We start from the raw sequence: 27463 nt of genomic DNA on the forward strand, positions 1-27463 counted from the left end.
TTATAAAGCCTGTAAGCAAGTATAAATTGATATATATATATATGTTTGTACATCACTGGGTTTTGTGCACCAAAGGTTTATGGAACCATAAAAAGATACAGCTTTGAAAGATACAACAACAGGAAAACCAGCATCAGAAACAGTATGAGAAACTCATTTTTAAAAAGTGGTCTCTGCTACTGACACGATAAATCAGGGTGTTGCTGTCTACAGTGTAGCCTAAATTAACAGCTGAACAAAACCTTTTTCCTAGGCTGAATTCTGACATTAGGTCATAATTAAGAGGGAATAGGAGAAGAGGAGAAGGGGGAGAAAATAAAAAATAACAGCTCCTCTGCCACGTCACAGCATCCAACATTAGAAACCAGGCTTCCTTCCCCCTACCCCCCATTCTCTGGATGACTCTTGTATTTGTAAGAGATGAACTTTAAAGGGCTTGAGGCTTTTACACTGTTCCTAACTCTAGCTCAGCCTTCAGTCCCTTTGCAACCATTCCCCTCCAACAAGCCAAAATAATCCACGGCTGAAGCAGTTTCTTCCTCTTTAACTTCCTGATTTCTGCCTCAGAACAGAAATCTAGCTCTTCTGCTCTCACAACTGACTTTTGCCTTTGTGCACTCCTACCCACAGATTAGGATTTAGAGCTTCCTCTTCACGCTGCTCATTTACATCCTTCTTCCATTTGCAGGTAGTAGAGGACCCAACTGCAAAGATCTCCACAGTGCTACCAGAGGTGGCCACTAGGCTAAGATAGCAGCACAAAGAGCAGCACTTTCTATAACACACTGTGCCATGAACTAGTAGCAGATCTGTAGGGTTATAGCTGAACTTCAGTGTGGAACTCAAACCCATTTCCAGTCTGGTCTCACTGCTTCTCCTCTGTCTCTTTCTCTCTCTTTTTCATTAATGCAAGATTGTAGATCCATGCCTGCGTTTCACCCCACTCCTATTAAGATCTCAGCATTTACTCATGGTTTTGATTATACCAATATCAGCATGCACCAAACATGATTTTTGAAAAAAAAAAAAAAAAACCAAAACAAAACAGAAAGGCACAACAGCATAAGCAAAGGGTTTCTGGAAGACAGGGAAGTGAGGATTGTATCAAAATTTTACTTTCTAAGATAGGTTTTTTGGGCTGTTAATACTACTACCACCCACACCTCAAATATGGTACAAACATACAGCACATCAATCCTCTCTCTCTTTCCACACCATACTGAAAACTAGGACTATCTGAATAAAGTCAAATTAAGAGGTGAGGATAATACCAACATATTTTAATCCAAGAAATCTGATATTTCATACTCTAATTAGAAACATCAGCATCTGAGCAAACACACTTTAAGTATTACTTAACCATTCTTGGCTTTCTTAGATATTATCTTCCTTATAATGCACTCTTATCAAACATATAAAAATATCCAAACGCCTAATTACAGAATTGTCACTGTCATTTGTGAAAAATTCTCACTGAGAGCATTTGAATTGATTTTACTTATCTGTATTCAAGTACCACTAAGGTGTTCTGTCTGCCTCAATACCCTTTACAAGGAACAGGAGACAATCCTGGATGCTGCCATCAATGGCTCTACTCTTGAGGGGTCTAAAAGTTCATTTCACACCCTTTGCAGTCAGTGAACAGGCTTGAATTCAGCAACCACTAAACTAAATCAGGTTGCCTGGAATCACATCCACTCTGGCCTCGAATGTCTCCAAGGATGGCACACCCACCACCTCTCTGGGCCTCATGGACCAGTATTTTACCACCCTCACTGTAAAAAGTTTTTTCCTCACATCCAGCATTAATATCCCCTCTTTTAGTTTAAAACCATTACCACCTCACCATATCTCATTTTTCCCTAACATTTCGAAAAAACAGTACTATCATGAAGACTTGTTTTCATCCAGGAATGAACATGAAATGATTCGAACAAATCACTTTGAATCACTTGTGGAGGGGCAGGAACAACACAAACCATGAGCTGGACAGCTGAAAGTAACACCTCAGTGTTACAGCTTCTCTGTATTTGTCCATGGTGCTGACCATTTGCTTCATTATTATTACTATTTACGAAAAGCTTTAGTTAGACCAAACCCTTTTCTTCCGTCTCATGAGTGGGCACAGTATTTTCACTGTGTAAAAAAAATACACCTCCCCAACACCTGTACTTCAGAGAAAGCTTACCTAAAGAATGTGCAGCTGTGGTTTTGGAGCTGAAAAATCGACCAAGTCCAAGGTCTCCAAGCTTTACTACTCCTGTAGCTGTAATGAACACATTGGCTGGCTTTATATCTGGGGGGAGAAAAAATAATAAATTTAGAAGTCACAATGAGACTGCAAAAAAACCTACTGTTCTATTAACAATAGACTGAAAGAGGCTTTTATTTACAGCTAATCCTAATAAAATTTGATTGTGCTGCTCAGGAGTCTGGGATTCAGAATTTCAAATTAACTATTTTAATAGTACAAACATCACTCAAAAAAAGGAAATCAAGAGCCATGGAAAATATTTAAAAGAAAAAAACCACAAGCAAACAAACAAAAAAAACCTCACCCACCCCACACCCAAGGAAGCATATAAAAGGAGTTCATTACAACTTTATACAAGCTACATAAGGACTTCCCTTAGAACTAGATTATGTCTTAAGTAACAGATCAAAAATGTTTAAGAACTGTAAAACATTTTTCATCACTTTTGCTGGTCAGATTACCCACAATGGCATGATGTTATTTATTTGAAATAGGTAACTGATTCTCTTTAATAGCAGACATCGAAAAAAAGAAGCAAGTTTTACTCAGGAGAATGGTTATTTGAACTTGTCACTGGAATTGAGCTATTCAAGTAGAAACAAAGAAAAATAATGGTGTATACCTAGAGAGCTATTTTTCATAAGTAACAGTCAGTTCAAGTTTTAACCCAAATCTTTATAGAGAAAACAGGAAAGATTTTTATTTTATCATTTTCAACAAGGTACCTGTCCTGTTAGTCTAAACAAACTGACCTGTTATTTTTTTTAAGTGTGCTTAAGCTCTTACCCAGCTCAGCAGCAATGCACTGTGGCTTGAACTTAAAAGAAAATCTCTTAACTTTGATAAGAGGGGGCTACTGTTTGCATAAGATACAGGTACAGTAAAAGGAATGGTTAACAACCCTTCAAACACCAGAATTCTCAGATTTCTGATAAGAAGTTACAAAAGCTTATAAACCTAACAGGGGAAGACAGAAACAATTATGTTATGCAGCTATGTGACCTAGTTTTCAGGAGTTTGTATCACCTTTGTGTAACAATCCAACACTGATACCAGCTGAATTTAAAAATAGTTTCAGTTGTCATCGACTTTGGTGTGTAACCATGGAACTGTTAGATCTGCCATACAGGTTTGCCAGAAGCTTTGAAGATTGTATTTCAGTTTAAGGAGTTTAAACTCATTTTGGTTTTTAACTAAAATACACTGAAATAAACTACTTTAGTTATAAAAGGAATAAAGATATCTATACCCTGTGGAAAGAATCTGTAAACCTATGTCCATCTTGTAATTTGCACTTGCAGATATCTGTACAAAGGGGCAAAGGGGAAAAAGAGAAAAAGGAGAATCATGAGGGAAAGCTATTTGCAAGGGCACGGGCATCTAAGTTGATCTGCTGAAGAGTGCAACATCTCCAGTTGCAAACAACAAGGCTCAGCAGAGATAGATGGACTTTTGCTTTCAGGCAGCTATTCACACCCCAGCAGAAGGAAGCCACCAACCTAAGACATTTAATTTCACCTGAACCCAAAGAGACAGCCCATATACAGCTTGAAACTCATAGCCAGAGGGATTTCCAGAGTAGAAGAAATGGTACATCTGAGAAGCAGCTATACCAACATCTGTTTTATTTGACTCCGAGTTACCAGGTAAAATGAAGACAACATACAAGGGAGACAGCAGCAGAGAAGTTTAAAATGAGTAAAAGAGATTTAGTACCTGACAGGGTTAGCTGGCATCTACAAGGGCTGTTGGGACACAGTACTTGACACAGAGACTGGAAATAGCAGAGAGGAGCAGAGAAGGGGAGAAAATTCTCATGGCTGGACATAATCCAGTAGATAAAGGGAATGGGAGATGGGCCTATACATCACCAAGAAGCACTGCAGGAGACAAATACTTTTGCAAGAAAAAAAAGTTCAAGAGGTGAAAAGAATAGATGGATAGCTGTGCAAGAATGCAGGTAATGGGAGAGAGAATGAGAAAACACAGAAGAACAGGACAGAAAATAAGAGCCAGCAAAATGAATTGAGCAAGCAAAGAGGTAGCAGTGCAGGGCCTCCATCACAGAACTATGACTTATTTTGAAAACTCACAAAAAAATCACAAACCATTGCTATAAACAAATGTTTACCACAACAAACATACAACCATGAACTTCTGTCACACTTTTCCACTACTTATAAAACATTACAAAACACATACATTGTGTCAGCTGCCAAAATCGATTCCATTATAATGTTATCTGGCATCATTGGCATTGAAACAGCTTAATTATCACACAGTAAAAGGTTTAGTAAAGACAAATCATCTTTGATCCTGTATTACCTCTATGCATAACACGACGAGAATGCATATGTTCCAAGGCACTGCAAAGCTGAACAAAGTACTTCCAAACTGTTCTTTCAGGAATCAACCTCTTCTGTTTCTTAAAATGCTTAAAGAAAAAAAGGATGGACACTGAATATTAAAATCTAAAACTTGCACCAAACGTTTAAAAAAAGAAAAGATAGAAAATCTTTTCTATAAAAACCAAACAACAGAGGCTTCCAAACTACTGAGTAAAGTTTAACAAAATTTCTTGACAGAGATTTTTTCCCTTAAATACTAACACATGCATCATCAAGGTATGTGCTTGTCAGTCAGCACATAGAGCCACACATGACATTAATGAAATAAACTGCTGTCCCAAAAGAAATATTTACATAGTATTTAGCAATCCTCAGTGCAGGATTAACGCAGTCAGAACAGTCTAGCATGGAGTAAGCAGCCACAGAACAAATAAAGGTCAGACACAAAGGTACGTGCCACAAGCTTCCCAAATCAAATACATCCTTACACCAACATGTATTTCCATACACTCATTTTCTAAATAGAAGAAAAAAAAACAGTAGTGACCCACAAACACAAAGATCGTGTAAGAAGGGTTGATCGGGTTAGTCTTGGAAACTTCTGCAATACATAAAAGGGGACTAAAGGAACTGACCATTTCAGAGTTATCTAACTCCTGCTCAAATATCTTCCATCCTGTATGAACGACCATTACCAATCACTGGTTACAGTTCAATAGCCCGTTAAAGCCTACGTTAAACATAATTACGCTCTGCTACACACATCTCCTTCAAATATTACATTCACAGACTGGAATGACACAGTCCTCCAAAAATACATACTGAAAACCTGGAATTCAGCCAATGCTAAAACATTCAAGTTTGATCATTATAAATTCTGTGGCTGAAGGTAAGATAACTGTAAAATTGTTGCTCGTTTAGTCTCTCTTTTTAAAGAATTCCCATTTTGACAGATTTTTAAGTTAAACGCACAAAGGAAATACAACAACATTAATACTAGCAAAATTTTCTATGGAAAGCAAAGTGCTTAGATCTATTTTAATAGCATATGCACACATGCACACACACACACACTTCACGATCATGAACATCCTAAGAAAGTTCATATAACAAACATTTATTACTCTCAAAAAATAAAAATATTTTCACATACTATACTAAAATGTGCCACTGCAAAGTCGACAGATGCATCTACACATTAGAGACACATGCAGGAGTACAAGAAAGATGTTTTTAAACTAAACATAGCAAAATGTATCAGTCATACAAAGGATCATAACATTTCACCAAACTGTGCTTAGTTATAGGGATTATTTCAAAATGCATTTTCATTTAAATGAGGCAAAGCATATAAATTACTTCTTTAAATATAATTCTCTTGCAGTCTTGGACTGAATCCAAACAAACCCTGTGTATCTGTTCTCCCCATAGCTGGATTTGCATATCAGAGGATTGTTTGATGTCAACAGGAAGATGGAGACCAGGTTTCTTTTCATTTAAAAATAAATACACAATACATTTAAGTATGTGCACATGAAAGCATAGTTCCTTGATTTAAAATGCATTCTGAAATCATCATAATTATAACTAGGTACTTTATTTAAACATTCTGATATTTTTTTTTTTAATCTAAGCACAAGCAGTGATGAACTGCCATTCACAAAATGTCTGAAATGAGAAGTTTTCCATTACAGATTTCCATTCCAATGTACATTAAGTACATCAGTGTCCCTTTAAAGTATTTATGTACAAGCATTCTTTTGACATTTTATTCATTTGCCATCTATAACACTGTAGCCAACTGTACCCTAGAAAAATCGGCTTCAGTTCTTACAGTGCAAGCGTGCACTATAACAACAGTTTTTAAAATGTAGTCTCATTCTACTGAAGGCAGTAATAATTTTGCATAACAACAACTTCTCTTCCCTGAAAGCATCAATAACATTAACCCTGTAGAATTTATCCATCTAAATAGGATGCAAAAAAAGAGCTGCTAGATTGGCTAACAAAGTCTAAACTAAACAAAGAAATAGGCACCATTTTTGCTTGTATAGGTGTAAAAACAATCCAATTATCTCTAAAATAAATTCACTGAAAATTGTTTTGTGCATTAATTAAACTATCTTCTTCCATCAAAATACATATTCTCAACGTTTTCTTGAGCTGTTGTCCACCAACAGCCAAAGCAGTGATGAAAAGCCTCCACTACCAAAAAACACTGATTTTGCAAAACTAGCTATTGAAGCAAGTTATATGTTTCTATGAAACAGTCTAGCAGGCGGTGTTAATTCTGAGAAAAGTCAATAAAGAAAAGGAATCCCATTCCTGATGAGAACCTTACCTTCCAACAAGAAATATAAATCAATGGAAAGCATGGTCAAACCTATTTTATTCCAAACAGCATAATTAAATTCATACATATAGCACATATTAACTGTATTGAAAGCAGGATCCTTTTCTCTCTCCTCCATTTTTAATGAGTCTACAATGCAAAATGCAGTTCTAATGGTTGTGGGGTTTACCCCCTCCCTATAGGGAAGCCAAAGTGCAGATGACATGATGCCAAAACAATAATTTTTAACCTCTACTGTAGCAGAGCGTAGTAGCACCACAAACTGTTAATACTAAAACTAATTCTCTGCCTAATGCTGTAATGCCTCAAGCATCCCAAAGTCTACATAATCAAGCAAATTTAATAGTTATCTTCCACTGTATAAGAGTTGCTATTACCTGCTCAAATTTGACTTCAAAGGAATACAGCCTGACATACAGCTTTCTGAAGCACTCTCATTTTCAACATTTCACTCCACTGCTGCTTCCACCTGTCCTGATGTCCCTCAGACCACTGACCTTCTAGAGTGTGACATTAAAAAACATAATCTTGTTTGAGATGAAACATCAGCCTCAACATATTTGAAACTGGGCAAAAAAGGAACTGCTTGTACATGTGCATTAAAAGTTTGAGCAGTGTAGCAAGCTAGTGTTTTATGAGGTAAACAGAGAACAAGAGGCATGCTCAGGCAGCAGACTGTCTCTAGCAAGAATTATTTGTTTCAAAAGACATATCCCACGAAGTTTCCATCTCTGTCTTAGAGAATGGAATCTCAAAAAAATACTTTGAAGAGTTTTCATCATGCCAATTCAGTAGAAGCTGGAATTCAGTTGTTTAATGCAACTGGAAATTTGTGTGGTCATAAATCTGCTATTCAAACGCCTTAAAGAGCTTTAAGGTAGGCAGGTTATACCACCAGCTTGTCTTTTCATCCCTTCTCACAGAATGACTGAGCGGTTTGGTTATGGGAAAATGGAATTCTCCTGGGCTTCTCTAATGAATTACTAAAAGAAAAGTTAAATATTCTCCAAATGTTTCCATCCTAGTTAACTTTAATATAGCTGCCCTGCACCTAAACAGCACATGCCATTCAGTTTCTGGGAGGAATTATAAAAAAAAGTAAGTAAAAGACAGACAGGGAAAAAAGTTTTAAATCAATATAAAAGCATGGAATTATATTATACTGAGTTTCTAAAGATGATGCTTTAAAGGTCAAATTCCAAAAGAAAAAGTGACAGCAATTAGCAAATGGTCTTATCTAGGCTTAACAAGCACAGTTCAGAGAATACTCTTCAAGGACTATGTTTGACTTTTGTAAGAAAACGAAGGATTTTCTGCTGATAAGTTAAGAACAGTGAGCATGGATGATTTCAATGCAATTGGAGATTTCAGATATGACTGGCTATGTGTCAGTAGCCACGCCTGGAAAAAACTTAGCATTCAGTTCTGGCGTGTCTCAGACAATTGGACTACAGCAAGCAAGAGGTTTATGAATATCTCTTGCAGTAAGATAAGCTGATCAGCTAAACAATTTTGCAGTGATTATTTGAAAAACAAACAACAACAAAAAAAAGCAGCCTGTAAAACTGTCAAACAAGCTTGAATATATATTTGATTTTTTCACTGTGCATGGTCTAGGCCAGACTTGTGTTCTTAAAGAGAGGATTTGGAGGAAAAGTAAAATGAGAATGATAATTTCCTTGCTTTAAATAGATTCCTTTTCCTTCCTTTCATGTTTTGATGAGAAACTTGATTGCATCTGTCTGTTCTCATTACTTCACTTCCGGCTTACAAAAATATAAAGGTGTTTTTCTGTTGTTTGGGGTGGGGAGTTGTTTGTTGGGTTTTGGCATGTTTGTTGTTGTTTAGTTGTTTTGGCTTTTCAACAACCGTATACTTGTGGGAATAAATCTGAACTTCATCAAGAGGAAAGCAACACAGAAAGGATTATTGCAAGGAACTTTCAAGTAACACACAATGAAGTTTTCGGCCGCTTCTGCCCATGTTTCTTTGGAAGTCATTTTTCATGTGGTCGAGCAGAAAGAACAGAAAGAGGAAAGAGTAGGTCAGGCAGCTGTAATAGAAAATTTTCGAAGCACAAACAAGAATTCTCACTCTGAATACAACAAAACCAAAGCAGAACTGGCAAGGGAACACAGGGTCAAAAGACAGACCAGTGAAGATGGACCTCAACATCTCTGCATTTCAGAGTAAAGATCAGAGACTCACGTATACAGAAAAGAAGTTTCTACATGATGTTTCCCATTTAAAAGGCAATATAATTCTAAGAGGAATGCAGTCTCCCCAGAGTTTTGTCTGTCTCTGTTTATTTATGAACTCAAGCTGCCCACCTCTTTAGATCATGGTAAGTTTTCTGCCATTTTTCTTTGCTTTCTATGCAGAACAAAAATAGAACTTCTCACCACATCTTGATTCACTCATCCAGTCTGATCACAAAGTGATCAAATTTGCCTACATTTCAAGAGTAGCAGCTGTCTCTTAGTTGTAAAAATAGAATACTAAAAAATTCCAAATTATTTGTCATCTACCAACTAAACATACAGAAAGTAAGAAGTACGTAGCCAATAAAGTGACTAAACAATAATTAAGAAAATAAGAAAAAATGCCTGGTTGTTTTTCCAAACTTTGATTTACAGTTGTTTATATTATATTTTTCCCTTCCAGAACCCACCAAAAAATGCATTTATTAAAAAAAAAAAAAAAAAAAAAAAAAAAAAAAAAAAAAAAAAATCAGTCTTCCTCTGTTACTGATCTTAATACATGGCAAGTAACTTCATTACATCAGTTGCACAAAAGACTAAGAAATAGTACAAAAATCTAATACACAAAATAACTGTGCTAACAGAAGTACCTACTAGCATCAGAAGGGCAGACTAGTAGGATTAAACTATGGTCTTGCCTAAAATAAATAAATAAATAAAACCCCACCACAAACACACCGAAGAATTGAGATAGAAACATCTTCTCAAACACAATCTTCTTTCACACACAATCATAATAAAGACATCTACTTACAAGAAATCGAAAGCCTTGCAAGAAAAACACAAGTCAAAATTCTTGTATTTTCCATTTTTAGTACATTCTTTCGTGCTAATTATCTGTTAATCGGACTGTTAATAAGAATCCTGATTAAATGCAGATTCCTGAGAAAACTCTGAACAAAAGTCACTTATTTATACATATTTTTATCCAACTGCTTTTGCTAGGATTCATTTCATTTTTCCCTTCTGAGTAGTCCACCTACAACTACTTTGTTCAACCCAACATGTTTGCTCATGCAAAAAAGAAAGAACATCCAGTGTTCAGAGATAAAGATCACCTACTGAAATCAGATCTACTTGCTGAGCCACTAAAATAAAACTTCCAATACTGCATCATTTTCACTGTCTTTGCTGTTACCACTGAGTGCGGCTTCTTAAAACACACAGCCGTTTGTTTAAATTCAACAGTATTTGCTTACATGCATCTCTCTCCAATAAACCCCCTTGGGAAAACTGGTACAGCATAAAGAGGTGAAACTCATGCTTGAATCATTAACTCTACTTCCCAATAAAAAGCAATAGCACAACACACTAAATACAGAGGCTACCATCTTAACTTTTTTCTCTTTTTACTATAAATAAAGCAGACAAATTCAAAATCTTCTCTCTTCACTCTCACCAAGTTATAAACGTAGCACAACCACTGACACTGCAAGTTTTCCGAAAACAACTGTGAGAAAAACTAACCTCTAAGTATTGTTTGCAGGGCATTTCAAACAAGAAAAGCCCACAGAACTATTATTTAATAAAATCTTTCAATTCTCTCTGCTCTTTAAGGGTTCATGGAGTCAGACAATTCTAGCACCAGAGGGCAAAGGTAGAGATGAAATACCCCAAGCATTTCTGCCTTAGTTAGAGCTATTTGAACAGCCTGTGTAATAGTTAAATGAAGTTAACTTCAAGTTAACTTTCCATAGCTGTCTGACACCGCTATTCTCCCTGCAAGTACAGCCGGTCAGCTTACACAATAGCTTCAAGTGTGATGTCTGTGAAGGGGACTGCCCACGTGACAAAACAGTGTTGATAGTCTAATTGTTTTAGCAGGAAATCTGCCGGCTTATTGTTCCAGTGGCAGCCACAGCCAATGGCTGATTCACAGAAAAACTAAGGTGGCTGCCTGGCAATTACCCAGCCCTATTACTCCACTGGTTATAAACTGCAGGACCAGCCAGCTTCCCTTCCACCAGCACACGTACCTAGCTTGTACATGGCAAACCACTACTGCTGCTCTCGTTCTGGTTAGCTGTGGTTGAAAGAAGAGATGACAGTCAAGCACACGTCAGATCCTCCAGTAACACACACGTGTGGGCAGCAAAAGCTTACCAGAAGTAGCTCTCCCAGCTTGGCAGGGCTCTAGGCCTCGGCTTTTTCTTTTAGGACTTCACAGCTCCACCTGTAGCGAGGCCATGTCCCCTGTGAACACCCAGCCTCCCCTTTTTACAGTTAGCATATATACAAAGTTGAATAAGGATGCACCATTTTTTATTACAGGGGGTAAAAAAGTTTAAGATAAAGATTCTTAGCAGCTTTAATAAAAGCTAGTGGCAAAAAATAGCCTGACTGATTCAAAGCCCCAGGTTTCTCCTTCAGGAAAAGGCACATAAAAATAATTTAGCTTTGATCTGTAATTAGCACATACTGTGTTACAGTATCCTATTATATCACATGCTTCTTCAAGCTACACACTATCTTTTTTAAGTCTTTTCAAAAATGAGGACACAAAAAAGCTAAAAGTAAAGGTGATACAGAATGTGAAAAAAACTTTGAGGAAAAAAAACCATTTTGACGCTTTTAACATTTTTCAATGATGTAGCTTCAGCAAGGTGCCAAACTGTTCTCTATTATAAAACATAACCATATGCTAAACAAAAAGACAATGAGTCAGGAGGTTTGGTATTGGGGTGGGAGTAGTGGGGTTTTTTGTTCTTTAAATGAAATCTAGCAATCACAGGAAAAAGAAAAGAGTGCAAGTGAGACACAGATACTGCTGAAAATCAAAAGAACCACATTACACGTCTTAAAATTGGCACTTACAGATATGGATAAATCAGTATCATGAAAAGAAAATGCACAAACATGCAAAAAAGTACTACTTTAAAAATACTTTCTCCACAATCCTGACATTACCTATTTGGATGTAAATACACATAAAAGTAAAATCTCAGAATTAAAGCCACCATAAGTTCTCCCCCTTGAGAGTGTGTGCCCATGCACGCGGTTTTCAGTTCAGTATTCTTCATGTCAAGAGACCCTTTTCTCATTCATTCATGACACTCAGCTAATGAGCAGTTTGAAAATGTCTCTAGGCTTTATTTATTGTGCACTATTCAAAACCTATTATTAAATATAATTTCAGGGAGGGGTACGGCTTCCTGGTATGCATCATTGGAATATCAAATTAATAAAATCAACTTGGTAAAGTTTATCTTCACAAACAGCCTTAGAAGCAATAAGGTAGTACTATCCCCATTTTACAGATTAGAATGGGGGCAAAGAAGTAAGATCAAAAGCATTAATTAATTCTAGCACTAATTTAAGCACCTCCTTTTCAACGTACTTATGCTGCTTTATGAAACAGTTCATCTTCAAAGCACAGTTTCCACTCAGAACAGATGAAGCTGTGAACACTCAATACTACCATTCAAACCCTAGAGTTTCACCTCAAATATCAGAAACAAGCAATTACAATTCCCACCAAAAAAGTTGTGGCTGGAGTGGTTTATACAGTATCTCTTTGGAACAGTACCACAGACAGTAAGAAAGGATGGTCTTCAGAAGAGGATTCAATTGTATTAACTATGAAACCTTTGTCTTTCTTGAACTCCCTGCCTTGAAAACCACCACTGCAGCAAAGAAGGCAGCACAGATGCAACAAATGGTAGTGCACATACTGCATCGTGATTTCTACCCAAAGCATATGTACAGTTAACACCAAATAGAGTGGTGGTTCTTCAAAGAAGACTCAAACCTGTAGTTTGCTAGAGTGCAAGACACTCGGATGTAGGATTTTTCTAGCCTTTGAATGCCTGGTTTTGCAGATTCAGTGTTGCTTCCTTAGGATATAAGCAATTCCCTAGATTCAAAAAAGCATAAAAATAACTACAGAAATTCAGGCTATTACATTGCTATGCATGGCTTACCAAAGCTAGCACTTTTACAGCCACAGCTAGTATTGCAACTAACCAAGTAACTTGCACAACAGAGCACCATCCTTCAGCAGGCAACGGATGGGTACTGCCTGTGGACTTCATTTACATTTGCTGACAGAAGCAGAACAGCAACGCTCCTGAACCCCGAGTCCCACTCCACACTCAATGTGGCAGCACACTACAGGGCAGGTTCTTCACTGCGTGTAGGAAGAAATTCTTTACTGTTAGAGCGGTGAGACACTGGCACAGGTTGCCCAGAGAATCTGTGGCTGCCTCATCCCTGGAAGTGCTCCAGGCCAAGCTGCACGGGGCTTTGAGCAAACTGGTCTAGTGGAAGGTGTCCCTGCCCATGGTAGGGGGGTGGAACTGGATGATCTTTAAGGTCCCTTCCAGCCCTAACCAGTCTATTATTTCCTCTCTATTTGATCTGCAATTCCTACACAACCTGCCTCTTATCTGCTCCCATGCCAGAACTGTTCCTTTCCTATTTCTGTTGCTTAATCCCATTTACTCCATTTACACAACAGCATCCTGTTCCTAGCCAGTCTCAGTTATCCCAGCCAGGCGCTCTCTCTGCTGGCAGCCAGTTTTTCTGTCTCTAATATCCTTGCCCAATCTGTCTTGCTCTCTGGCAACACACCAGTTTTTCTCTAATCTCACTGTGCTCAAGCCCAGTATTGGGACTTGCATTTCATAGTTTCCCAATCCATTACTTTTATACCCATTCTTTTATAACACAAGGCGGTGAAGACTGAGGAGTAAGATTTCCCAATCTACCTTCTCTCAAAAACTCCTAACCAGCAGTCCACTTATCTTCCCTATTCCCAGTCAGATGTTTCTCTCCCCCCTTAAGGATCACTCAGCTGCTTGTCTCAGCCTACTTGTCTATCTGCCTAGCCTTTTGTCTTCTCTACACTCATCTCAGATTACTCCCTTGCCTGTGTTGTTAGAAAGAATAAATACCCCCTGAGAGACAGGAAAGCTTCGGCCCACCCAAAGCATCCGGAAAAAGCTATTTCTAGCAAAGCCATTTGAATCACCTGTACTATAGGTCAAAGCATTCATAGTCACTAAGGTAGTACGCAATGTTGACAGCAGTAGGAGATGCAAGAAGTTCATGCAGCTCTACATGTACAGAAATTCTCTACTTTGGCTGCTATGCTCCAGCAATTTCTCTTAAGCACATATGAACTCTTGTTTTGGAAGAATTTCATTTTAGGTGAGTTTTCACAGCCATTATTGTAAGAAAAAGCCCCTTTCCAAGTTTTAAGTCTGTTTCAAGGCACAAGTGGCTTACAATATTTCAGATACAATGGTTGTTAGGTTTTAAAACAAACAGATAAAAACAAACAAACATCTCAGAACAATGACATATTTTTCCTCAGCAGCCTACTAAATCATACATTTTTGCAAACATACATCCTCAAGCAGGCAGCTGGCATGCAACATTTCAGCATGAAATTGTTGTATTTTAACAAACAAATACATTCTCACATAGCTAAATCTTTGGCAACCCCAAGAGCAAGCAGAGTTACTGTCCTGCTCTACACATGTGGATAGCAGAATACAGCTTCTGCAACACTGCTATTCAAACTACATTGGAGACACCATCATTATCCCACCAGCCTTCCAAACATGAATGCCAACTATCTTCTACGACTGGTAAAGTTGTAAGTCAATGTTTTGTGTGATAAAGAAACAGTTTGAAAAACCAAGTTTCCATTCTCAGCAACATGACCAGCTTCACTTCACTGAGAATGGTTAATCGTGAGCCACTAGCCATCTAGCAACCCAGAGCAGCTAGTTTGCAGACAGAAAAAGTCATCAGCTTCTGTAGCAGTAGGTGCCCCCACAACTCTGCCGTGCTGCAAGAAAAATGGGGCAAGCAGCACTGCTAAGGACCACAAAAGCACCTCATGCAGAAGTTTCTGACCTGCACTTTATCACCACCCAAGTTCAGAATGATGTGAATAACCCTCTCTCCAGTGCTGTCCAGTCCCATAGACACCACTAAACACTTAAGATAGGGGCACTGGGTAGTTATTACAGTCTGCCTTATGTTCCTTCCAAATCCAAAGCCACTGCAACATGTCTATAAATCCCCAAAGGCTGCCATCTCACCCAGTAGCCACCTCACACAGTAACACACTTAGGATGCAGTCACATAGATCCTGCAACAGAGTTATGGTTGCTTCACACAGGCAGGAGCAGCACTCTGGGCTGCCAAAGCTGCCAATGACTGAAGCTAAAATTGCTTCCATGCTTAAAAAAGGGCAGGCTGTTCCATAATGCAGCACAGGCAAGTTAAGTCACCCCTGGAGCACTGCAAATAAGTTCCAAAAAAAAATCACTGCTAATATATTTTAGCATGGGGAGAAGAGGAAAGCTCTGTATCCCAGACCACGTGGAGAGGAGAAATTGTCTGATGCAATTTCACATAGTGAAGCCCAAAATACCCACCACTGGTGAAACATGAGAATGATAATCAATGAGATTTCAAACAAGTCTAAACAGAGCTCCAGCTACTGCAACAAGCAATTTAGATATGCACCAGTTGCTTGGAAAGTAGTTACTAATCCTATATTTTGACTGTCCTATAAAAGCAAGTACGTTTAAGGACACAGAATTCACTGAGATACCAATATGAACTTCATACTGATGAGAAGTTTTAAAATATTTGTCTTATTTTACCTAGCTATTTATAGGTTTGTTTGGGTTTTTTTTTCATGCACCTACTCTGAAGAGTAGGTGAAGTGGCTAGGTGACATTTTCTAGAATTCAAATTATTTTGCATTTATCTTGAGAGAGTTGTAAAGATATTTTTGACTTTACATGAAAGCTTTCACGCTTGTTCCCAAAACATTATTATTTTTTAAGATCTGTATGACATTCACTTTAAAGTTTGTAGGCTTTTGTGTGCTAAGATTATCTGCCAGAAAAATATATCTGCAGAAATTAAGTAGATCTAGAAGTTTACTGCTGATTAAGACAAAAAAACCCACCACATTTTAGTGTCGATAACATCCCTTCTTACAATCCTAATAACTTTATCTACAATCTTAAATAATATGCTAATTATTCTGCAAAATAGTTCTAATTCTCTTGTTTCAACATCTTCAGCACAGACTTCACTAACTAGCTCTTTTTACTGAATCAGTTTTTTACTGAATCATCTGTTCATTACAGAAGAATTTTTGCTTGGTGGTGGTGGAGAACCACAACTAATAGGAAAAGGGATCAAGCCTCAAACCTGCCTTTCAATGTATTTTTGTATTGCAAAAGGAGGTGGTATTACAAGGTAATGACAGGACTTCTCATAACAACCTTCAACCTTAGTAGCTATGTCCTATCACCATGTTCCATAGCAGAGACTACAGACTCCAGCAAACAACAGACCATGCTAGGGAACTATCACAATAGTTACTAATCATTTACTTGTAAAATCTTTGATGCAATAGTATCCAGCAGCCACAAATACAGAAAATCAAGAATTTTTCCTTCTTTCACCATCCCTACAGAGCAGTTACACGGTACCAAGATACATATTCTAAGTGCAAAACCAACTGCAAGTCAAATGCAAGTACTTCCCCCTCGCTGATCATGTTTCCCTTTCAGTACTACTGACATGCTATGTCCAAGAATTCTACCATTAAAAGCTGTAAGATAAGAAAACCTCGATTTGGGATCCCCCCACTTCTGCGAATGGAGGCTGTACTGAAATATCTCCCTGTGACAGAGGTAATTAAAAAATAAAGTGAAATGAATTAAAACTGTGTGTGTATGTACATACATAAACACATAGCACACGAAAGATCTCACAATGAAATCAGAGGTTTGTAAATGCCAATGCACAGCTGCTTTTTCTTTCCCCTCCTTTTTTTTTTTTGAAAATCAACAGATTCTGTGAATTCTATTAGAATCCATATGAATGCACCAAGTGATTTTCCTCTGCTGTCTACTCAATAGGGACAAAGAGAGTATTATTCACAGGTAACAAGAGGGATGGTAAAAAGGCTGGGCAGCAAGGATGTGGCTCATTAAGGGAAGAACTAAGGAATTCATTAAGGTGCACAGTGAGGCACAGCAGCTTTGTAAGTATTCTCTGATGTGCCAATAATGTCATAACAAATACCTAAGTAAACTAGCTAAGTAGTTTTCCCTTACATTAACATTGGTTTCAGTGTCACTCGAGCTGTGGCCATTTACAATTTCACTAATACGCTTGATCTTTTCTCCAAATCACACAACAAGCCTGGCACCCAAACACTCCTCTGGGGATACCTCAGCATCTTCCACCAAACTTAGAACAGCATTCTAGCGAGAATGTAATAAGCCATAGCACGGTTTGTTTGTTTGTTTTAACAACACGATGCAGTTACTTATCTTAGTAGTGTGACAGGCAGCCATTCTGCTAGGAAGTTTCCACACCGTCACAAATCATTTATTTTTCAGGCAATTTTTAAAATGCTTCTTTACAAAATGCAATATAACTGATACGCTCCACATTTAAAATCATACCATCCAAGCAGTCTACCAAATCATTTCCTCCACCAGCAGCATGAAGACGGAGTGCATTGTGACACCTCATACATATTTAATAATAGCCTGATAGGCTGTCATTAACATCAAACAGCAATCTAAGTTTGCTACATTAAACATGATCCCTGTGTTAAGAGGACAATCACAAAGTGCCTCCAAGATTGAGCCTGTAAGAAATACCCACTGACTTAGACAATGAGGCCAACTGCACTGAAGAAACTATTATTCATACACTGGATTTAAAAGGGGGAAAATAAAAAAAAAAAAAAAAAAGGGGGCGAAAAAAAAAGCAGAGGAAAAAAACAAAAAAGCAGAGGAAAACGAAAAAGCTTCAATGGGTCATAAGACCAGACATGCCATAAGGCAATCTGTCACACAGTACTCATATTAATAACTGTTGTGTCAAAACTGAACATTCAAAAGAAAAGACAAACCTTCCTTTATGTTTTATGAAATGTAAGCCCACAGAATTAATAATTCATGAGATGGAGAAAAATATCAGATTTGGATATAAATATTAACAGAATGCTGTCAACCTGTTTAGAACCAAATTTTTACTGTCCTACCTTGCAATTATCAATCTAGAAGCGAATATTCTTCAAAAGCTCAAAAAAACCCCAATCAGTATGAAAGTCATTAATGAAGAAATTAACATTCTCTATTCATGTAGGTCCTAAGCAAAACAGCAGAACACCTTTCCGTGCCTGACAGTTGCTGGGTGAATGCTAATTGACTGGCATTATTTGTTCCCAGAGTTGGACTGCATTGACAACAATAATGTCGGTGTGAACACAAGAAAGTACACCAAAGGGACACAGTAAAGCCAAGACCCAGTGGAAAAAGGGTACGGAAAGAGGGCAGTAGTTGTCAGATGATAAACAAAGATGACACAGCTAGTTAAAAGTTATTCAGAATACAAAGTTTATACACTGGTGCTTGGATAAATTTTTGCTATTAACTAAAAAACAGGCATTTAAAAACTACAAAAGAAAGCAATTAACCCATAATGCACAACCACATTTTGGTTAAGTTCACTGCATGTGACTTCAACCAAATATGAAAAGTATTTTCAGAATAATTGTTAGCCTCAAGATAAAGAAATATTCAACTACACCTATAAAATGATGCAGTTATTTCCATTTTAATCTTTGTTTGCTAAAGTGGTTAGCAGTTGAAGTTCAAGATCTAGAACAAACTTCTGCCTTATGACGCCAGCCTTCCTCTGCTTTCACTATCATTAAAGAGAACAGACTATTGGAAGCCAAACACAACTATGCTGAAAATCAGGAAGGCAGTCAAAATGCATTGATTTAAATAGCAGTGACATTTAAATGGCTTTTCTTTACAGGTTTTTGAGGGGTTTTTGGATGGGGGTTTTTTGTTGTCTGTTTGGGGTTTTTTTTTGTTTTGTTTTGGGGTTTGTTTTTTTTTCCCTTCTCCCCAGCAATGATATAATTTTGGTCTATTTCTGTCCCCATCTGCACTCACATTCTGGGCCACAGTGTTAAAAAGTACTTACATAAGCACCAACATTGGGCATACATAAAAGTCAGTTTAAACACTCCACTTTTCTCCACGGTTCCTGACATTTTCACTGCATTTCACCCAGTGTTGAGCACACAGAATGACAATCCAAAGAAGTTGCACACTACAGGCTGTAGTTTTTTTTTTTAAACTTAACACCTACCTTTATCATTCTAGAAAGATCTCCAGCATCTGCTAATTCCAACACTATGTTCAGTTCATTGTCTTCAATGAATGAGGCATAATATTTAATTACATTTGGATGATTCAGTTGCTAAGAAAGCAGAATAATAATGCACAGTTTAGTGTAGAGCATGTATTACCTATCCAACAAATGAAACATTCTCATTTAGGCAAACAACCGTCTACCCCCCCCCCGCCTTAAATATATTTCAGTGTGGTACAAAAAGTAGATGCTTATGAGAATCGTTTACAGACAAATATTTCTGCAAGAATGTGATGGCATTTTAGGGTCAACATCATGACTGAACTTGCAATTTTAGGATTTTGCTTCAATGTATCTATTCAATAGCATGCTTAACTGTTACCCAAAAGGGCAAAGCCAACTTTTAAAATCAATACTTTACTGTACACAGGACACAGTTATTTACAATACTGTGGGTTTTAGCAGAAACTTCTACAGTAAGAGTTACCCATTTTTTCCATAGGATTTACTTCTCAATGTTAATTTTTAAAGCAATAAACATTACATAATCCCTTAAGTGAGAGGTTTAAAAACTCTACAAGTGGACACCCCAAGTATATCTATGAAAAGCAACATACTTCTATGATGGCCACATATTTTTAACCGAATCTTTTACCTTAAGAAGATCTATTTCTTTGATGCAGTCAGCACGGGCTTTGGCATCCATTAAATCAAATATCTATGCACAAGAGAGAAAACATTTTTATCAAGTGATAAAAATACAGTAAATTGAATAATCACTATCATTTTTCCATAGCATCCATAAAGCAATCCAAGTTATGCATTTCATGGCAAGACATACCATTGCAGTAAGAAATACCCCTAATGCTCTGATGTACCGATTTACTGCTAGATCAATTCTTTTAGCCCCCTCGTAGGAAACAAGTCCATTGTAAGTACAAGTTTTCCAATGACTAATTGCCACCTCTGTGTATCTGTTCAAACACACAGCAATAATTCAGCACATTTCCTTCAAGTTGTTTCTAATCCAAATCTCGGCATCCTCTCCCATTCCTACCACACCATTATCACAAATGGATTCTTTCTAGTACTGAGCATACCTTTTTTCTCTGGTCTTTTGCTACAGTCTTCCTTTTCTATTCTAAATAATGCATACTTTTACTCACCTCTCTCAGGATCAAAATCGCACTGTCGCCTCCAATTCTTTCTCTCCCATTTCCTTCCCTTCAGCAAGCAAAGAAGTGACTTGGGTTCTGTAATTTGTTTACTATTGCACTTTTTTCTAAGCCCTCATCTGTCACTTTGACTTTTACAGCCTTTTACAGTTGGATATCTCTGCTCTTCATTTTTTTCTGTCTTCCATCTGCTCCAAATTACTTTGCAATGTATCTCATTTTTGCCTCCTTCAGTTAACCACATTACATTCCACTAACCTCAATTTTTGTTTGGAGTAATTTTTTCCTGCCTTTAGAGTCCTTGTCCCCATTCTACAAATCTGTATTTAATCCACTGTCTTTATTATCACTCCCTTTTTTTTCCACCACCTTTGGGTTCCCTTCCCACATCACTTGCTCAAATGTACATCTTCATATACTGCCACCAACTAATTCCCTTAGAAATGACAAAAATGTTACTTCTGAAAGGAAACCTTCTTCTGTCATTTGAAATTACTTTCTGAATAAATACATTTTAAAGAAGAAACAAAACAAACCCCTCATCAAGCCGTGTGTGGTCTGCATACTATTACATTTCAAGATATCCATTTCCAGAGAAGCGTAAGAGACACGTACTGTGAGTTTTAGTAAGTGCCGTAACATTTATGAGATTACTTTTTCCAGTTATATCTTTTCAATGCACATTTCTTTCTAGATAGTCTCAAGGAAAAGATGTATTATGTGCTGTGAAGATCATTGGTACCTGGTTCCATCAGCTCAAAATGATCAAAAGCTCAACAGCTGACAACTTCCATTTCTTACCTCTCCACCAACCCCAGAAACAAAATAAGGATTCACAGCATTGAGTACTGAATGTGTGCAAAGAGGTCACCTCTTAATCTGACTGCGTAACTGCTGATGTGACCAACACCTTCTTTCACTCTCCCCAAAGAAGATCAAACAAATCAGGAAGTCCACATATGATGTGCTAAACCTCATCGTCATTTTCTATGCCACTATGCACAGTGAGTTTGTCATTCTCCTCAAAGTCAAGGACTACAGATTTCATGCATGGAGCACAGTCCTTGCAGAACACACACACGCTCTTGGCTAGCCACTACTTCCCTTCAGACATCCAATCTTCTGTCTTCAAAGCTGGCATAAGAAAAAACAGCCTGGACTGGATACAAGATTCACTTTTTGACAGAAAGACAACTCTAAGTCAAGAATTGAAATTCCAGACTTGTAAATAGTAAGAAAAAAAGGGGGAGTAGGAAAGAAAGAGAACAAAACTACTTACCAAGAAAGAAAGGGAAAAAACCATCCCACAACTACTTGTATATTAGCACGAGGATGATGGGAAGTAAACAGACTAAGCTAGAAGCAATTATTCAAGGAGAAGACTGTAGGTGACGTAAACACTTAAACTTGAGAAGCACAGCAGGGTAGGTCACAAGAAAGGAATGCTAACACTAAGAAATAAACCAATTTCAGATGTAGTAGGAGAAAAAAGTTAGCAATATATATATGAAATTACAAGTATTAAAAGGTAAATAACACTGATGGAAAAGACAAAAGTTTATGAATTAGGGTTGGGAAACTTAGTGATGGAGATGAAATAGCCTGCATCTGTTATAGATCTCAACTCTGAACAAAAAACCCCAAACACTACTCTTTAATCATTTTGACAATAGATTAGAGTGCTAGTTTTTTGTACGGTCACGAAGGACTGTCATGATTTTTTTTTTAGGAAACACTTAGCAAAGTTCTAAATATGAGAAGCAGCACATTAACTGAGGAAGTACTTGGAAGGTGTGAGATCAAAATTGCCTTTCCCTGTAACCTAAGAGACCAGGCAAATGGAAAATTGCATACCCTCTTGCCCAAAAACAGTCGACGAAAGTGTGAACAGGGGAGCAGGGGAAAAAGTGACCAGTGTAGGGGCACGTCTTGAAGCGTCACACTTCTGCTAAGTTCTAGATAATAGTGAGATAAGAATATTCCTTATAAATGTTACAGGCATAGACAGAGAACTCCAAACACACTGGAGAACCTAATCAAAGCTGCAGAAAGAATTTTAGACTGAAAATTGCCCACAAATTATCTACTTGTAACACTTGGAGAGATTACCCAGAGCACAATTTTAAGATTCAAACCCAAAAGAGTTTCACTGTGTGAAAACACAGGGCAGTTTGCCCCTGTTAATGACTGTTCCAATATGCCAAGGGGCAAGTCAACATACCTATACCAGGACTATTTCCCTACACACCTAAACAAGCAAATTTTGCAAGCAAGTTTTTGTATAAGCTATGCTTCTAACAGGGACATAAATTGGTACCTCTCATAAAGGAATAACAACACAACAAAAATAAAACCCTAGACTCAGGACTGTGAAAGATGTAGGATTAAGGCACATGAAAGAAAGACAAAATTTTGTTTGTGTATTCTGGCTAGTATTCCTAGTACTTCTAATTTGTTATTAAACAGCCTGGAGTAAGACTAGACTAAGCAGCTGCTCTCATAAAAGGACAGAGTTAGGTTTTATAAACATGACTCCCTATACTTTTGCTACACTTCATACAGCATAGTGGCAAATATACTCACTTTAGCTGAAGCTGTGATATTTGAAATGTTACTTTACTAAAATAAAGCAAGACAGAAAAAGTGAGTCTTATTTAATCCTTACAATCTGAACATTCACTGTATATCATTCTCGAGGCTCTCCATTAGACTTTGGCCCAGATCTAACCCCAAAAGAGCATTTCCCAGAAATCCAGAATTTCAGTTTCACAGACATTAACCTCCTCCAACAATAACGCTGGGGGGAAGAGGGGAACCACACACAACAACCCAAAAAAACCCCAAACTAAAACCAAATAAAAACAACCACACCACAAAACCCACCAAAAATCACTCAGTCATGGCCTCTGAAGAACTGCTGCCCTGCCATACCAGATTGAAACAGCTTGCAGAGATTTTCTTTCTGAATAGATTATCTTTCCACTTTGCCAAACTGCTGCAGTTCAGATCAGAGGCCCCTAGTGTAATAAGCCATGTCAGCTCACACAAGGAAGCTACTGTAAACGCAACGAGAAAACCTCCGTGCTTCATCACCAGAAGATGACTCAACACTGAAGAACATCTCACACTGAAAAATAGAACCCGCAGTGAAAGATTTTAAGAACATCCTTTCAAGTGCATGTCAAAATTACACATGGCACCTGGCAGCGCTCAGCTTGTTTTGCAGGAGCTGCCGCAGACCAGATGATGGTGCAGGAGAAGCTGTCCTTTGCTTGCGGTTTACTGTCGGCTGGCCATTAATGTAACAATATGAAGGATGTCAGTACTTCCATTGCAACTGTAACAGCTTATAGCATTGCAAGCAGACTAATTCCATCTTCAGCTACTATTACGCCGGAAGCCAAGCTGAAAGGTCAGCTTAAGCTCCCCCCTCCCTAGCCTGAGTGTTGCACACAGATTTATCCATCTCCCACGATTTGTAGCCTATAAGGACAGTACTGACATTGTTGTTAGCAGGCCACAGACCTCAGACTGCCACAGAAACCAACTGCCTAAGGACTTGCAACCTTTTGTCTGGACTTCTCTTGGCCTGCACTTACTTTCTGCGCTTGGCTTTAACTGTAGCAGCCTATGCCTTGCAGCTGAGTGACTTAACTGTAACAAACTCATTACAGTCAAATGATTTCTCTCTAACTTGCTTTTAGATTCAGCTCAGCTTTGTGCAGCTGCACAGTCTTAAGGAAATTATAGCAGATACAATAAAGGTCTAACAAAACCAGAGTGATTAACATCTGTAAGCTTTTCGATCAGCACAAAGCATCAACAACTGACTGTTTGAAAGCACCCAGCAAAATCCCATGTAGAGCCACCACCAGCATCCTACTGCCAGCAGAGCTCAGGGGATGATGCTCCATACACTGATTATTGGAAACTAGCAGTAATTAGACTACAAGTGTTAGCATCACTGTAACGGGCTAACAATAAATACTGTCGCATTTTGATTAGACTGCTAGGGCATTAATTAGACTAACAATAAATACTAATTCTTGACTCCACACATGAGGTCACGATCACAGGGTAATTCAGGTTGCGGGTGTGTTTCTCTAGTCAGCACAAATTGCACAGTGTAATACACTTACTTAAAATTTTAATTCCCCCCCCCAACTTCTGTTTTCAAGTACTATGATAAACATTTCTACAAATGAATTATGTTTGCTGTGGAAAATCTGATAATAAGCAACAAATATAGTAAATATGTTTATGATGTTCCATTTTTCATGAAGAGCGTAACCAAAAAAATCTCGTGGTAAGCACTATACTTCAGTTAGCAATTACTGTGAAATTCCTGAAAACAATTAGGAAAATACAGCTGAAGAGACTTGAGAGCATTTTTAAAGCCCTTAGCCATGTTTTTTTCCACTTAGCAAGAACACTAACTGAAAGAAAAAGTCCACTTTTAGCTCTCAGTTTTTTTATCTCCTACTGCAATCAATATCATATGAAGGCAGAGAAGGACAAGCATATATAGATACTTATTCCAAAACCTTCCCCTCTGTGTGCTATGCAACTAAGGGATCTCTTTAGCAACTCTGCATTGAATCACTTCTCCAGTACCTTCATGTGAGCATAGGTTATAATTCTATTCTTTCAGCATTCTAGAAATGTCAGATGTAAGTACTGTCAAGAGATACTGGTATTTTTAGAATAGTTTCTAAACTACTGTAAGATGCAGAGCAGGAAAACTGTCCCCTGTGCAGCCATGTAAACTAAACAAAGAGGTTGCAATACATGAAACTAACTTCCTGAGTGAAGTTTGTACATACATGCTCACACACACAACTAGAGCTCCTAGAAAGCTATGTGCAGAGCAAGAAGGTTTAGAAACATTTAACCATCAGATGGAAACCAGCAGGCCTTAGCTTCTAAGCGTAGGCTGTATCTGATCAATTACCACCTACGAACTTAACTCATCATCTGAAGTAACATGCCTACTTGGGAATCTACTTGATTCCTCTTGCTCTGAAGTCCATCACTTTTCCAAGTTTTCCTTTTCAGTATTGAAAAGCATAAAGATCTTTCTAACCTCACCATTTAAATGTGAATTTAACTTATTTCTGTTTGAAATCCTGTATGAAATAAAAATACTAAAAAGTATTTCCAAAGCAAAACACAAGCATGACTGCTGTAACATAAACCTGCAGACAAGTAAAATAAAGACTTGATTGCACATAAATATTAAAAGATACCATACTGAATAGCAACAACAAACGTTATTTTGCCACCACAGTACTACTGTGCTGAGACAATTGTGCTTCATAAAGTGTGAAATTACAAGTGCTTTCCTAAGATTAATTATCTCTAATTCAGGCCTGAAGTAGCAATCCATTGACAATGCACAATGAATAATGAATGTAAGTGCTAGATAAAAGGATTCATTGTCTGAATCTCTAACAGGGGTCTACAATTCCGGAATGAAAGTGAAAGAAAGGTGGAACAATGTAAGGCAGAAATGTAACGAATTTGGAATTTTCTTGAAATACATGGTTTCACATACTTTAAATTTGAGTAGCTAAGGTTTACTTAAAAAATAGCTCATAAAGTGAACTCATACAGCCTTACAGCCCCTGACTTTACATATTTATAACTCTTGCTCTTTAACGATGCTTTGTGAGTGTTTACTCCAGTATCCAGCAGTTGCTTACCTCCCCTTTGGAAGTGACCACTGGAGCACTCATGGCTCAGGATGCCACCCCACACCTCAGGGTGTTATTGATGGTTCTGTTGCAAGGGTTACCTAGAGTCACAGTAGTAAAGATGCATTGCTTCTTCCTCAGGCATGATCTTTCAGTATAGTTTGGACCCCAGACTTAACACATTAATAAACTTCTCAAGAAGCTCTTTAAACTTATACTGCTGTGTTCATAGATTATCTGTAGTTGATCTATCCTGATGTTTTTTTGACTCAAAGTGTGGTTTAGAAATAGTGAAAATGAAGTAATTAAGATTTGGTTTTTAATTCTTGTTTCATTCAGGTAATACTTCAGCAGCATCTTGGAAAACATAGTTCCATGGAAAAAGAAAGAACCTAATTATTATAAATATCACTTCCCTAATTACAAGAAAGCAATCCACACATGGAAGGATGAAGCACAAACGGTAAGATGAGAAGAAAAGACCCAATGTACTATTTCATTTATTCTGCTTACTAGCAAGGAACTGCAAGTTACACAGTTTTCACACTGCTACATATCCTATTGGAAACCAAGTCAAGAATGGTACTACTTCATGTCATCTGGACTCAGCGGCAACTACAAATTCAGAAAAAGAGTGGTTTCTGTCACCATCTGCTTGTCCTTTCTCCAACAGCATCTTACTGCCTCTTGCTTCTGCTCACATTTACTTCCACAAACATACATTTCATACGCATTAACATAACATTTATCAATATTGTACATATTTCAGCCAAATAAAATTTTAATAGCAGAAAATAAACATTCTTGTTGGAAAGCTTCATAAGAACTCAAAACTGGCAATCCTTTCGGAACAAGTAATGGCCTGAGATCCAGTTACTCTTAAAGAGAAGAATTCTAAGTCACCTCAGGCATTGAAGGTAGAGACAACCATGGGGAACCACTGACCAAACAGGCATAAAGAAAACAGCTACACACCCAACCCAGCCAAGAAAATGAAACAGGGAGGGGTGGAATGGACACAACTTGCAAGATCAGACAAGAGGCATGTAGAGATGAGAAAAGCCAGAAAATGGCAAAGTGGAAACAAGTCCAAAATACAGCATTTAGAGACACTGTCTCAATGCGGAGATGTGGAAAAAGGTGTCCATCCATGCATGGGTCTCAAACAGAGAGAACAGAGCCTCTCCCTCATGACAGAAAGAAGCATTCCTCTGGTTTTGT

The 27463-nt window shown here is 37.7% G+C and overlaps 1 protein-coding gene across 3 annotated transcripts in view; it reads right to left on the reverse strand.

The window, feature by feature from the left end:
* NEK7 (NIMA related kinase 7) overlaps positions 1-27463 on the reverse strand; it is a 73048-nt gene that overhangs the window by 23511 nt on the left and 22074 nt on the right. For all 3 annotated transcript variants that reach the window (XM_030493738.1, XM_030493740.1, XM_030493739.1), the window contains 4 exons: positions 20030-20092; positions 19372-19482; positions 4580-4688; positions 2189-2296 (listed from right to left, as the gene is read on the reverse strand). In XM_030493738.1, coding sequence (XP_030349598.1) covers positions 2189-2296; positions 4580-4688; positions 19372-19482; positions 20030-20092 — 391 coding nt within the window. The remainder of the gene's footprint in view (positions 1-2188; positions 2297-4579; positions 4689-19371; positions 19483-20029; positions 20093-27463) is intronic.

The sequence above is a fragment of the Strigops habroptila genome, chromosome 8 (assembly GCF_004027225.2).
Source record: "Strigops habroptila isolate Jane chromosome 8, bStrHab1.2.pri, whole genome shotgun sequence".
Classification (NCBI taxonomy): Eukaryota; Metazoa; Chordata; class Aves; order Psittaciformes; family Psittacidae; genus Strigops; species Strigops habroptila.